Here is a 13,082-nt window from a genome sequence, read left to right on the forward strand (position 1 = left end):
TTTTATTTTCTGAATATATGTATCCTTCTTTCACAAACATAGGCTCATACTCTGTTTAAAACTGTTTTTATAGAGTGCCTTTATACCTTACAGAATTTTTCTAAAATGAAATTTACAAGAGATTTTGGAACAGAAATTAAAATTTAAAGGAACAATACTAAGAGGCTACTTCCTGCTATTTTGGGACAGAGATTAAAATTTAAAGGAACAATGCTAAGAGGCAAACAAGACCAAGGCTGAATCTTCATAATCAACACTGTGCAAGATTACAACATTTGTTTGATTTTAGTCCATTGCCTGTTATTTTAATGTTCTTTATCTAGATTTTAAATGTGTGGTTTAACTATGAAGAGAAATTACCAAAAAACAGACCATCAAGTGTTGTGGTTTTTTACTTGCTTTATCTTCGTATGGCCTATGTAGTCAGGCAGATAGATAAAGGGAACTAAGATTTTGGCAAGGCTTTGTTTCTGTTCAACATTATCTCTGTACCCAAAACTGATAAAATTTGGTTTATAAACTAGAATTATTAACTTTGTGTAATAGGATGGAGAATAGAATCCAGATAGTGATTATCGGTGTAGTCATTTATCTTCAGAATCCAGCAGTTATCTCTCAGAGGTGTGGTCCTGGACCCAATTCATGCAACATTTTTTATCAGTGACTCATACTATGAGAAAAGACGTTTCATTCACACAGCAAATGAAACCTAGCTGGGAAATGAAAACTAAGAAGAGGAAGTCACATTGTCAATGACCAGATTAGAATCAAAATGACCCGGAAAATTGGAGAAGTAGTAAGATGTAAACAGAATGAGTAAAACATAGGGGTGGGCTAAAATAAACAAGGAAGACAAACAAGTTTCAAAAAGAGAAATGGGTAGCTGTTGGCAAGTATAGAAGATAACTTAGAGATTCTAACAAATAACAAGCTGACTAGAGTCAATAATGTATTGTTTAAAAAGCAAATCCAACTTTGTGAAATGTATTCTTTACTAAAATTTACCTAAACTCCTACTTGCTAGTTGAGTGTCAATTGCAAACACTAAGAACTTGTTCTTTTTACCAGAAATCTTATAACTCACCTTAACAACAAATGTGAAGAACACAGCCACTTAAGTGAGATAGTAATAGAAGAAAAACTAGTTTCATTGTAAGATTGGGGAAAGATGATTTTTTTCTCCTCAAAGAGATGGAATAATTGAATAATGATCTTTAAATAGGAACGTATAGTTACAAAGGTGAAAGATTATTAGATTCAGGCTTTCATGTACCTTAAGTAATTTAAAAAGTGGATCGGGTTGTACTCAAATTTCATGAAAGAATGAAAGAGAAGATGAAATCAAATTGTATTAGAAAGGAGTTAATTTAGAATAAATAGGAACAAAAAAACAGGATAAAAAGGGTTGTTGAAAATTGGAACAATTCTAAGAATCTGGTAGAATTCCCATTGATAGATTTCTACTTTTCTAAAATGGTGAAATGCGATACATGGAAGAATGAAATGCGAATTTTTAATGTCCCAACCAGACCTCAAATTTTGTGATTTTTGCCTTAGGTTGTAACTAGAATAAATAAATTTGCACCAAGACCTAAAAGCTACAAGAGCAAGAGCAAAGTTTGTTGTTAATCAAAATTACTAGTGGTTATGTCAGTAGACATTTTTAAAAAGTACTCCAATTGTGTTGCATCACTGAATACAAGGGCAATATCAGAACAGATATCTGATTGTAGACCTAATAAGAAAAGGTTCTGGAATATATGGACAGAGGATAGTCTCCTAGGGAAACAGTGTTCCTCTTTTATTTTCCTGATGATGCTACTGTATACTGCTTTTACTTTTCTTTTTATAACTTTTACTTATTTTACACTAGATATATATTAACTGCAGGACATTTAGAGTATAGACAGCAAACAAGAACAAAAACCATATGTGTAATTCCACAACTGAGGGGGAAAAGATTAGTTAACATTTTGATGTGTATCTTCTCACACTCTTTTCTATGTACCCAGATATGTAAAATATTTTATAACGTATAATTTTAATTTATATGTATTTTAAACGTGTATAAAAGAGGGAATTTTGTAATCTGTTGCTTGATTTAAAATCATGAACCTAATTTTCTATAAATATACTAGACCTACATCGTTTTTAACGGTTGTAATAATTTGCATAATCCCTACCTTTGGTCATCTTTGTTTCCAATTGTTCACTATTATTAACAACGGCAATTGTATCTCCAATACTGCTTTTCTTTTTTTTTTAACAGCAAAAAAGAGCATTGTAACAAAGGGATCCAAGGCACTTACTCATCGATCCGATTATTTATTGAACATTTATTTATGCTGGACACTGCATTAACTGGGACCAGAGAGGTGGTTAAAGCAAAATCTCCACTGTTTAACTTCCAGTCTCACGTAATAAAAAGACAAGTCGAGGAGTAGGAAGCGGCACAACACTCACCCTCTCTTTAGTCTACTTTAAGAGAAAGTTGCTGGGTCAGAGGCCAGGTGTGTATATATTAATTAGGTAAAAACAGTTTCTAGAATTGCAATCTCTACAGTTCATAATTATTAGGTTTATGTATAAAAAATATTAACCCACAACATCTACATTAGCCAGTGTTCAAGAGCTACACAGACAGAAAACCCGACTCAGCCCTCAGCTGCCTCCGCTTGGTTCCAGACAGAGGAAACCCTCTCCCCGGGCCTCCCGGCGCCCGCGCGTGCGCGGGAACAATCTCACCCACCGCCCGGGAAGACCACCCCGCACTCCTGGCTTCTTAATTCCGTTCTCCCGGCCTGCGCCAGGCGGTCAAAAGCGAAACGTCCCCCCGACCACTTCCTCTTAGAGAAGTTCTGGCCAAGTGTGGTTTTGAAGATCAAGTGCAGGGCTGCTTAGCACGGGTGGTCAGAACGAGGGTGGAAAACAAACTTTGTTACATGTTAACTTGGAGCAAAGCGACTTTAGGAAGGGATCTGAGTTACAAGCACAGCTTGTTTTTTTTTAATAAACATCGTTTTAACTGATAAATAAGGAAGGGAGGGCTTGAAAGCAAGCAGGAGAAAGGGGCAGGATGGTTTCCGCAGGTGGCGTGCGGCCGCATCCCGGCCTCCTCCCGGCTCGCCGCGGCTCTGATTAGTTTCCGCGGCACTGGAAGGGAAGCATCCTCCACGCTGCAAACTCCCATCAATGGGATTCCCCTCGTGGGAAATGCCGCCTCCCGGCCGACTTGCTCTCGGAGGGTTAGGCGTGTAGCCGCGACCTCGGGCTCCCAGGCGGGCGGACGGGTGAGCACGGCGCGAACCCCATGGACACCCTGGCTCAGCACCGCGTTCCCTCCACGCCCGGGGTACAGCAGGCACCACCCGCCGCCTGCCGCCGCGAAGGGGCGGGGGAGATGCCGCGGGGGGCGGGCGCGGCGCGGCGCGCGGGGAGGGGAAGGGGTTCTCGCGCGATTGGGCGAGGTTTCCGGTGTTGTGACTGAAACCCGTCAATATGGCGGCGATCGGCCGCGGCCGCTCGCTGAAGAACCTCCGAATACGAGGTAAGCCCGCTGCAACCCTCACTCCCCACCGCCTGGGGCCCGCGACCCCTGGCCCTTGCTTCCCCCTGGCCTTGGGCTGGGGGAGGATTAGGGGCGCTGGTCCGAGCCAGGGTTGCCGCCACTGGCCTGCGAGCGAATCCTAATTGGAGCTGTGTGTCTGTTTCGCGCAGGGCGGAATGACAGCGGCGAGGAGAACGTCCCGCTGGATCTGACCCGAGGTAACGCGGGGCGCCGCGGGCGCCGGCGAAGGCGCGCTGCTGGGGAGGAGCCGGGAGCCGGGGGTCGGGGGCCGGGGGCAGGGGCGGGCCCCGCACGGGACTGGCGGGGGTGCGGGAGGCAGAGCCGAGCCCCGCCTGCTGGCCCGCAGGAGCCAAGCCCCGGGCCGCCTCCCGGGACCCATCCCCCTTCCCGGTGCCCGCTTCCCTCGCCCCGCGCCTTTCTCCCGGCCTCTGGGTGCGGCGGGTGCCGGGGAACGCCGAGCGGGACTCAGCGGAGCCGGCTACCCTCTGGGTTCTCTGGACCCCCGAGGGAGGGTTTAACTCCCATCCTGGAGCTCGTGCAGCCATTCGCCTGGAGGCGGCCGGCGGGAGGTAGAGGCTGTTATTTAGGTTGCCGGAGGATGTCTGAGGGAAGAGCGACCACATCCTGCCCTCCCCGTCCCCCAGAGCAGAAGCCGGACCTGCTGGGTTCTTGCTTGTCTGCGTGACTGCTTTTCTCTTTGCCCACCACCCTGGGGGACCCGCAGCATTGATAACTCGGTAGTGAAACCTAGAATGGGCGACTATGGCTAAGTGTCTGGTTTGCGCTGTAGTTCATTCCCGTTTCCCTTTCCCGGGTGGCTAGGACTGTAGTTGGCAAAGACCGCCCCCTCACCCTCGCTGCAGGTTCATTGTTTACCTTCTGCAGTGGCGACGGGTTTGTTTACACCTTCGGAACTGGGCGAACCCCGCGGTTGTGTTTTTAAGGATCTAGTCCAGCTATTGGCCAGTGAATCTTTTATTAGTTACCGTACTGGAGTTTATTCGACAATATCTCGCTGAAGATACAGTAGTTATATACAAGGTTTTTCTTTTTTCTTCCACGGTAAACAGGATTTGGTCTACTGATTCCGAAGAAGTCATATTTCACACCGGCTGTAGCATAGAGTGTAAGCTGGTTCAGCTGTATAGAATCAGTTTCCTTTTTGAGATCTGAAAAACACTTCGGGAAGTTAAGAAAAGTCGTAAACATTTCATTAAAAATTTAAAAAATTTAACCTATGTTCTACTTGACGTAATGACTTATCTAAAGTATTTGTCAGACGCGGGCTCATTGTTGAGACTCATCTCTGGTATTTAAAGCATAGTGCATTGTCTAATTTGTATTTTGTATTTCATGGTGTAAGAAAACTTAGAAACTAAACAGCTACTTTTTGTTTAGCTGCAAGAGTACATTTTTGTAAGAATATTTTATTCTGAAAGTTCAGGGACTTTGTTTTGGGCGAATGAGGTGCTGGTGTTAACAGGCAGAAGGGTTTCTCATTAAATTGGAACTTTTTTCAGCAGATAGTGTAGAAGATGTAAAGCTTTTGACTTTTGTGTAACAGTTTGGAAACGACTATATAAAACACACATGAAAAATCTATATAAGTTGTATGTGGGAAAAGATTTTCTAGTAAATTTCCTAACAAAAACAAAATTCCCACAGGGTTCAAAATTAGTATTTGAGTTCTGTTATAGATGTACTTTATTAGGTGATTTAATTTCTGTGTGGGCATATGTGTTTAGATGGTGAAAAGAGCACTTATTAGATAGATCTTCTGTCTTAATTTTCTCATTAAAAGCTTGTTTGGATGTGGTGCTAGAAATAAGTTATATTTGTGCTTTAGGTTGAGTTTGTTGAGCTCCTATATATAGTAGTTTCTGTGGTTGGTATCAGAATTTTGGTTTGTTAAAAAATATACAAATTGATACCTTTGATTTACTTCAAACTTACTCAAGTGCACAGATAAATCTGTATGTTTACTATTTAAAATGTTAAATTTTCTGAGCACTTTGTGAACGCCATTGTCCATAGGTGTTTTTAGGATAATGCAGCAAGCAGAAAAATGCTATTTCTGCTTGCCCTGATAAAACATAGTTTAGTTTGGAATATACACAGCCAACTGAAATTGATTGCAAAAGGCATATGCAAGTAAGAGAGGCTATATGAGAATAAAAAAGTAGTTTATTATATAGGGAAGCTATTATTGTTCAAGGAATTGCTATTCTGACAGACATTTCATTGTTAAAAGAAGGTTTGTGGATCTAAAGAAGTCTTGTGGCTCTATCTAACCTGAAGAAAGTTCACAAGGAATTACACTTTAGTAATAGTTTGAGAACTGTAGCGCAGTCTGGGTTGCTGCTGAAGGGCAGCTGGTTGTGGATTGGATTACAGTACGTTTTAGATAAAGTTTGGGGTAACCAAAACTACAAGTTTTTAATGCAGAGGCAGTGTTTGCTCTCATTTTAATTGTTTTTATGTAACCTTTGAGAAATTCATTGTGTAGCTATCTCATAAAGTTCATTGTTAAGTAGAGGTCATGGTCATTCTAATTCCTAAAGGAACCATCAATATATAGGGAAAAGAGATCAGACTGTACAGTCAGATAGTTCTGGGTTGTAATCTCAGCTGGGATACTTAATAGTTAGGTGATGTGGGGCAAGGTATTTGACCTTGCTTAACTCTTGGTTTCTTCATCTCAAAGAGATAACTTCAAAGGGTTATTAAGAATGTGAGAAGTAAATGAACTAATGCTTAAAATACTCAGTACAGGAGCTGATAATTTTGTGAGTGATGTTAACTAAACGTTAGTTGTCTTCGCACAGTATGAAATAAAAATTATTTATGTCGCATTTAAAATATTTCAGAGTTTTGAACATTATAAACTTGTTAATGAGGAATTATTGTATTGAGGCTTTCATTTTTTGAGACATATTATTAATTGGGTATAGTCTGTCTGAGGTAGAGTTCTTGAGTATAACAACTGTAAAGAAGTATTTGGTGAGATTACCAGTAAATTAGGCCTAAGCAAAGAGTATTATATGTACTTAAGATATAATGTAGTATTTTATAGAACCTTAGAATTTTTCTCTGACTCCAGAAAATTTCTTAGTAATAATGATTTGGCTAGCCTTGCAAGCTTCTTGAGGCCCAGGAGAGTTCTACGTGCTTTGGTTTTGGTAGTTCATAGATAGTGTACTTCAATTAAAAATTGTTGGTGGACTAATTTTGATCTCTTTTGGAACTTCATTGCAGTAGATCTCACAGTAAACTTATTGCTGATTGTTGCTTTCAGTTTTGTTCAAACAACTACTCTACTTAATTTGTGAAAGTCTCTGATATTTGCTATTGATATAATTTAAATACTCTCTCTGTTTTGCATGCCAATATCTATTTTGAAATCAAAATGCTTCCCTTAGTCACTTCCACTGCAAGGATAGCCTGTTTTTTAATCAGTCTCATAGTACATTTCTGGTACTGAATAACCTGAAAAGACACAGAGTATTCTTCCTGTGTAAGTCCTTCTTACTGTACAGTAATTTAATTATTGTGTTCAAAGTGAATTTTCAGGACGTGGAGAAACCTGTATTCATAATGTAACTGTTAGAATTTATTTAAAAGTATTGAATTTTATATTTTTTATTATCCAATTCTTTTCCTTTAGAAAGAATACAAAAATTGACTGTCTTAGTTGCTGTTTAATACTTAGAAAAGTAGGAAGGTTATCTGAATGATGCAGATTTGAACACTACTTTTTGTTTTCTGATTTTTATCTAGTGAGCAGATTACTTATGTTATTTAATCGCTGACTTAGACAAAACATACATTGACTGGATGTCTATTATTTACTAAATGCTGAATTAAGTGCTGGAGGAATGAAGATAAGGAAGATGTTATTCCCCTTTTTAGGAATTTATTGGAACAGATATTAATAAAGTGATTGCAATATGGAATGATAAATTAAGTAACCAAACCGTACGAGGACCCAGAAGTAGCCTAGAGGAGAAAATGATGAATTGTTTGGTGGGTAGAGGATCAGAGGCAGCTTCAGAGTGGTTAACTTCTCATGAGAATAGTGGTAGACATAACGAAAGGAAACATGGGCTCGCAAAAGACTGTACCACACCTTGGGAAAGGTAAAAGTCAGCAGGAAAAGGAGCTGCCTAGGAAGCTGCTGCTGTAATCTAAGAAATGGTGGGGAACTAGACCAGGATGTTGGAGTTAGAAATGAAGGTCAATATATATTGAAATGGGGTAATCAACTAATTTGTTTTCTTCAGATTTCAAACTGACTTTGGAATACTCCTACACTGTGCAGAGAACTTATATTTATTAAGAAGGTCATAGCTGTCTAATGTGATTTCCCTTGACTCCTCCCCTTTATTTAATTTTTAAAGTAATCTTTGTGCCCAATGTGGGGCTTGAACTCAGGACCTCAAGATCAAGAGTCAACATGCTCTACCTGCTGAGCCAGCCAGGTGCGCCTGTCTTCTCTTTTATATTTTATACATACTTACCTTCTGGTTCCCTGAGTCAGGGAATAAACCATCTCTGTTCCCTTTCAAGGCTAACTTGGAAAGGAATTTTATGCTCCTAATACTGTTTCTTCTTAAGATTCTTTGTAGAACTGAGATCCCTTTCTTCTTCATTTCTTCCTTCCTGTTGGAAGTTTTCTCATGTTCAGTAATCATTTGGTGTATCCTTCATATGGATCAGGTACTATCCCAGGCATGGGATGATGGTGGGAGGTGTGGAAAGACAAAGTGAAGATTACAAAATAGCTGTTTTTCCATCCGCTCTACAGAAAGAATAGTTCATCCTCACTCTATAGCTTTCTTCCTTAACCACTATAGTCTTCTAAGCACAGCTTTCCCCGTGTACTGAAAATAGTTTTTTAAAGGATGCTGGTATTCATAGGCATTTTTAAGTTCCCCATTCTGTTTTAGAACTATTACTGTGTTAATAGTTTTGTTCCAGGCTCTAAAATATGTTATCTCACTTAATCTTTAATAACTGTTTGAGGTACTCTTTTTATCCCTCTTTTACAGTTGAGGATATAGGTTTCAAAACTCCGAAGGTCTGAAATTCAGGTAAGTAATTCAGCCAGGGTCATAGGATTAGGGAGCAACTAACTGCAGATCATGCATTTGTAGGCACTACACTTTGCTATTCTTGCAACCACTTCTTTACTTGACTTCTGTGAAATATTCTCCTGCTTTTTTTCCTACCTCTCATGCTGCTCCTCCTCTGTTCCCGCCTGGTCTTCCAGCTCCTTAAGCGAGTGAACCTTAAGGTTCTGTCCTTGATCTTTTCTTCTCTCCTACGGTGCTATATGCTATGTCCCTGAACGGTCTTTTCACTGAGGGCTTCAAAAATGAGTTAAAAAAAAAAAAAAATTCCATGTGCTGAGATGGTTATGATAATTACATTTTTATTCAGACTCTTTCTTTAAGCTTGCAAAACGTATTAGCATTATGTGTCTACTACTCATCTGAAAGGCCTGATGTGTAAAACTTTGCACCCCAAAGCATATTCCCTTTTCACCCTCTAGTTACCACCACCACCATCCTTTGTAATAATCAAGCTAGAGACCTTCAGCTCATCTTTGTTCACGTGCCATGTTCCTTCAGTTTGCCTGTGAAATACCTAATGAATCTAGTCTTTCTTATTCCATTGTGATTGGTCTTGTTCACATCTTTATTATCTCATTTGGATGATGTAAAATCTTTTCTTTCACCCTTTTTTCACTTTCTCTGCTATACGATTGCCAGGATTATTTTCCTGAAATGTAGATCTGATCTTATCATTCCCTGAAATAAAAAAAACAAGACACACTCATACTCACACTTCCCTGGCTCGTTTTTGCTCACAGAATAAAGTCCAGATTTCTTAACTTGGCATTGAAGGCCTTTTATGATTTATTCCAAAATTATCTTCTGTACTGTCTTAATCATACTATTCTGTCAGCCTCCGTGCAGAGTTTACTTGTGTAAGACACTCTCTTCTTTCTTTACACACAGTGCTTTTCAGAGGGGATTGGGAAAGTTCGCAAGTCCAAAGCACCTACCTCCCCATATTTGTTCTTTCCCCTTGGAGATTGTGTCATACCCCTGGTTGAGAATCTGCTTTAGACAAAAATGATTTATTCCTTGCATATGGCATGCAGTTTCTATTTACTTGACCTTGTGCAGGTTGTTTCCTCTGCTTAGAATTTCATTTTCAGTACTCTTTATTGAAATCCGAATTCTTTAAGGTCTAGGTCAAATGCAACTTCTAGAAATCATCCCAGTGGGACTTCCTCTGCTTTTCCACATTTTGTTTGTTCCTTTCTAAATATCACTTCTCATTGCTTTAAGTTCTTCATCCAGTTGTTTTTCCCTCACTGGACCTTAAGCTTCCCCAGCATCTATCGTATAATAATAACTGAAGCATTTATTGAATGTCAGAATGGAGAGAGAGATGGGAAATGGAGTGTACAGCATTAAGGAGAGTAGAAGTAAAAGAACATTTTAGGTTTGCAGTCCTCAGGGACAGTGAGATTGATGATGCCATGAAATGAAGAGATCCATTTTGGAGGGATGATAATGAGTTTAGCTTTGCACTTTGAATTTTAGGTGATTAAGTCAATCAGAGATACATAAAAGGTAGCTGCAAATACTGGAATGGTTCTAAACTTGTGATCTGATTGTTCTCTGCATAGGGCGTTGAGACAGGGAAGAATGTAAATGGAGAAAGAGCTAAAGATTTGAGTGCTAGAGGATGAGCTGATGAGAGTGTCATAGCATAAGAATCAAATTCGAGAAGGTGGCCAAGAGAAGAAAACTAGCAAGACTATGATCTCAGAAGCCAAGAGGGGAGTTTTGGTTGAAGAAACTGCGAGACTGTAGCGTTGAAGTTGGTCTCCGGAGAACTCAGCTCTACTCTTCCTTAATCTAAGGATGATGTCTGTGCTTCAGTTTCCAGGATCTCTAAAATGCATACTCCCTTACACAGGTAGCACTGTCACCTTCTGTCTCTGTGATCCTCAGCTATCACCATGTTTCTGGGATATTGAAAGGTTAAAAAGAAAGCATTACAGCCTTGTTAAATCACTGTGAGAAGTATTCCCATAAGCAGTAATGAATACATGTAGGAGTGATGGTATTTCATAGCACTTTAAATGTAAATTATAGTCAACTCTCAATTTCCTTTTAAGTGATCATCTGCAGTGACTTGCTGCCTCCTCCCCCTCCCAGGTCTCAGGCTACTGAAAATAGGGCTGTGAAAAGCACAGTGGGGTGAGTGAATGGTTTGCATGCCTGTGTATCTGTATCTCTGACTATCACCAAGCTAAATACAGTCCACTCTCATTTACCTGCACTTAATAAAAAGGTGAATAATGATGGAAGAGTGCTAAATTACATAATCTAAATAGCATTATTTATATGTGGCTTGGGAAGATTTTATATTCTTTCCTCCCCTGCAATAGATTGATGTGTCTTTTAAGTGAATTATTAGCATCAATTTTTATTTCCTGAGCAAATACTGTTAGAGTAGCCAACATAAATAGGTTAAAATATATATTAGGTAATCCACATGCAAATAATTGAGAGTTGACTGTTAATGCTTTTTGGATCATCCATTGTTTTGTATTATCTGTGCTTTTTTGTTAGTGTGGCCAGGTTAAAGCTGAATAGCTACTTTAAAATTTTATCTCTACAATGAATTTACTTCTAAAATTATACAGATGCCAAACTAAATTGAAAATAATTGTATAAAACTAGACAAATATAACATATATCCCAAGTCATAGGATTGAAAGAGAATTTAAACTTAAGTACATTCTTAAAATTCCTTTTACAAAGTCTTTGAGCCAGGCAGATTGCGTAAACTGAGCAACGTACCTGGTAATGATGAAATTTACATAAAATATAAAATTGGGGATATGCCGAGGCTTCAGACATACCCTATTTATGGAGTCAGTTTAGTTTATTAAGAAAGACAGAAGACAGTTTTTTAATTACTTGGATTGTGAAGAATTTGGCTCTTTTAATTACTTTGCCATTTTTTTACTCCAGTATTTTGAAGATTTGGATTTATAGTGGTTTGTTAATGTCAGCATATTTTTGATCCATATATTATATAATTGGGTTAGTAAGTATTGTGAATCAGGAAGGCACAATTCTTGGCTTCTGGCATATCTTGGGATATACCTGTATCAGGGCATAATGTAAGATAGCAGTATATGAAGAACCTGCCAATTGTCCTTATAAAGGAATCAAAAACTGAAGGCATTCAGAAAAAAAAAAGAAAGGGAGATAGGTAAGGAATGGCTTAGAGGGAAGACCTTATAGAAGTCTTGACACCTGTCAGACTTTTGCATTAAAGGGTAGCATTTGAATAGATAGAACTTGGGATCAGTGTTTTTAAAAAAATCGTAACTTAATTTTGTGAACTAACACTTCTGGCATATTCAGTACTTGGAGGTAATGTTGAGGAAAAGTTGGTGATTATATAACTTATAATTATTGAGGATTAATTATATTTCAAAGTAGGGCTCTTCTGGCCTTTAAAGGTAATGCAGGACTGGACTGAGAGCTTTTAGGCATATTGTGAAATAATTGTGTGCTTGTGACTATGAGTATATAAATGCTTGGCTGTTATTCCAAATCCAAGTATAAATGATTTTTTTTCTTCCATTGTTTTGTAGTATATGTGTTTCCTTTCCCCTTCATTAATACTGCATGTTCAAAGGGCTCTGTAAATTTGTTATCAAACTTACTTTAAGATGTATGCAGTTTGGAAATAGAGATTATAAATGAGATGGGTAGTGTTTTTGTTATTTTCCACACTAAAATGACCATATTTTCTGAACTCAGAATTTAAACATGTGGCCTCACAGTGAGATAGAATATTTGAAATTAAAATCATTCTGAAGAATATGGAATATTTCATTGCTAAATCCTGACAACCTACCCAGCCCTCTAGTTATTTGGGTAAAGGGTATACTGGGGAAATTATTGCTTATATTAAAGCAGCAAAATGAGAGTTGAATTGCCACTTGCAGGGATTTTAGTGATCTTGTTCAGAATCCACTGTACTTTCATGTGTTTCTTATAATGAATAAAGAGTGAAGAGACACAGAAGCTGTAAACAAAGAAGACTGCCAAGTAATTTACTTTTAGTTACTAAGAAGGAACAGCTTGCCAGATAAAAGCGTATTTAACTCCTTTTAGATGTGTGCACATATATATATTTATCTGTAGTTTCATACTTCAAGAAATCACGTCTTAAGATAGTATTGCTAATTCTTTCCATGCTTAATGTTCATCCCTCATATACTAAAACTTTTAATTGCCCTGTTTTTTCTCCACTCATAATTCCGTATAATATACTCCCTAAACTTCACCACACCACCACCATCACCACCAGCCCCCTCCCCCAAGAAAAAAAAAAAGAAAAAAGAAAAAGAAAAACTGAAGGGAATAGAGTTGCAGAAAGAGTGAGAAGACTCCAGTGGTTGGAGGTAGGTGAG

At 38.9% G+C, this 13,082-nt stretch overlaps 1 protein-coding gene across 2 annotated transcripts in view; it reads left to right on the forward strand.

The window, feature by feature from the left end:
• Positions 1–3,488: 3,488 nt before the first annotated feature.
• RICTOR (RPTOR independent companion of MTOR complex 2) overlaps positions 3,489–13,082 on the forward strand; it is a 120,653-nt gene continuing 111,059 nt past the window's right edge. For both annotated transcript variants that reach the window (XM_028097926.2, XM_028097927.2), the window contains exons 1-2: positions 3,489–3,547; positions 3,718–3,765. In XM_028097926.2, coding sequence (XP_027953727.1) covers positions 3,499–3,547; positions 3,718–3,765 — 97 coding nt within the window. In that variant the 5' untranslated portion in view covers positions 3,489–3,498. The remainder of the gene's footprint in view (positions 3,548–3,717; positions 3,766–13,082) is intronic.

Source organism: Eumetopias jubatus, unplaced genomic scaffold, assembly GCF_037043125.1.
Source record: "Eumetopias jubatus isolate StellerSeaLion01/CBP00866 unplaced genomic scaffold, mEumJub1_p1.0 scaffold_5, whole genome shotgun sequence".
In the NCBI taxonomy this organism is placed as follows: domain Eukaryota; kingdom Metazoa; phylum Chordata; class Mammalia; order Carnivora; family Otariidae; genus Eumetopias; species Eumetopias jubatus.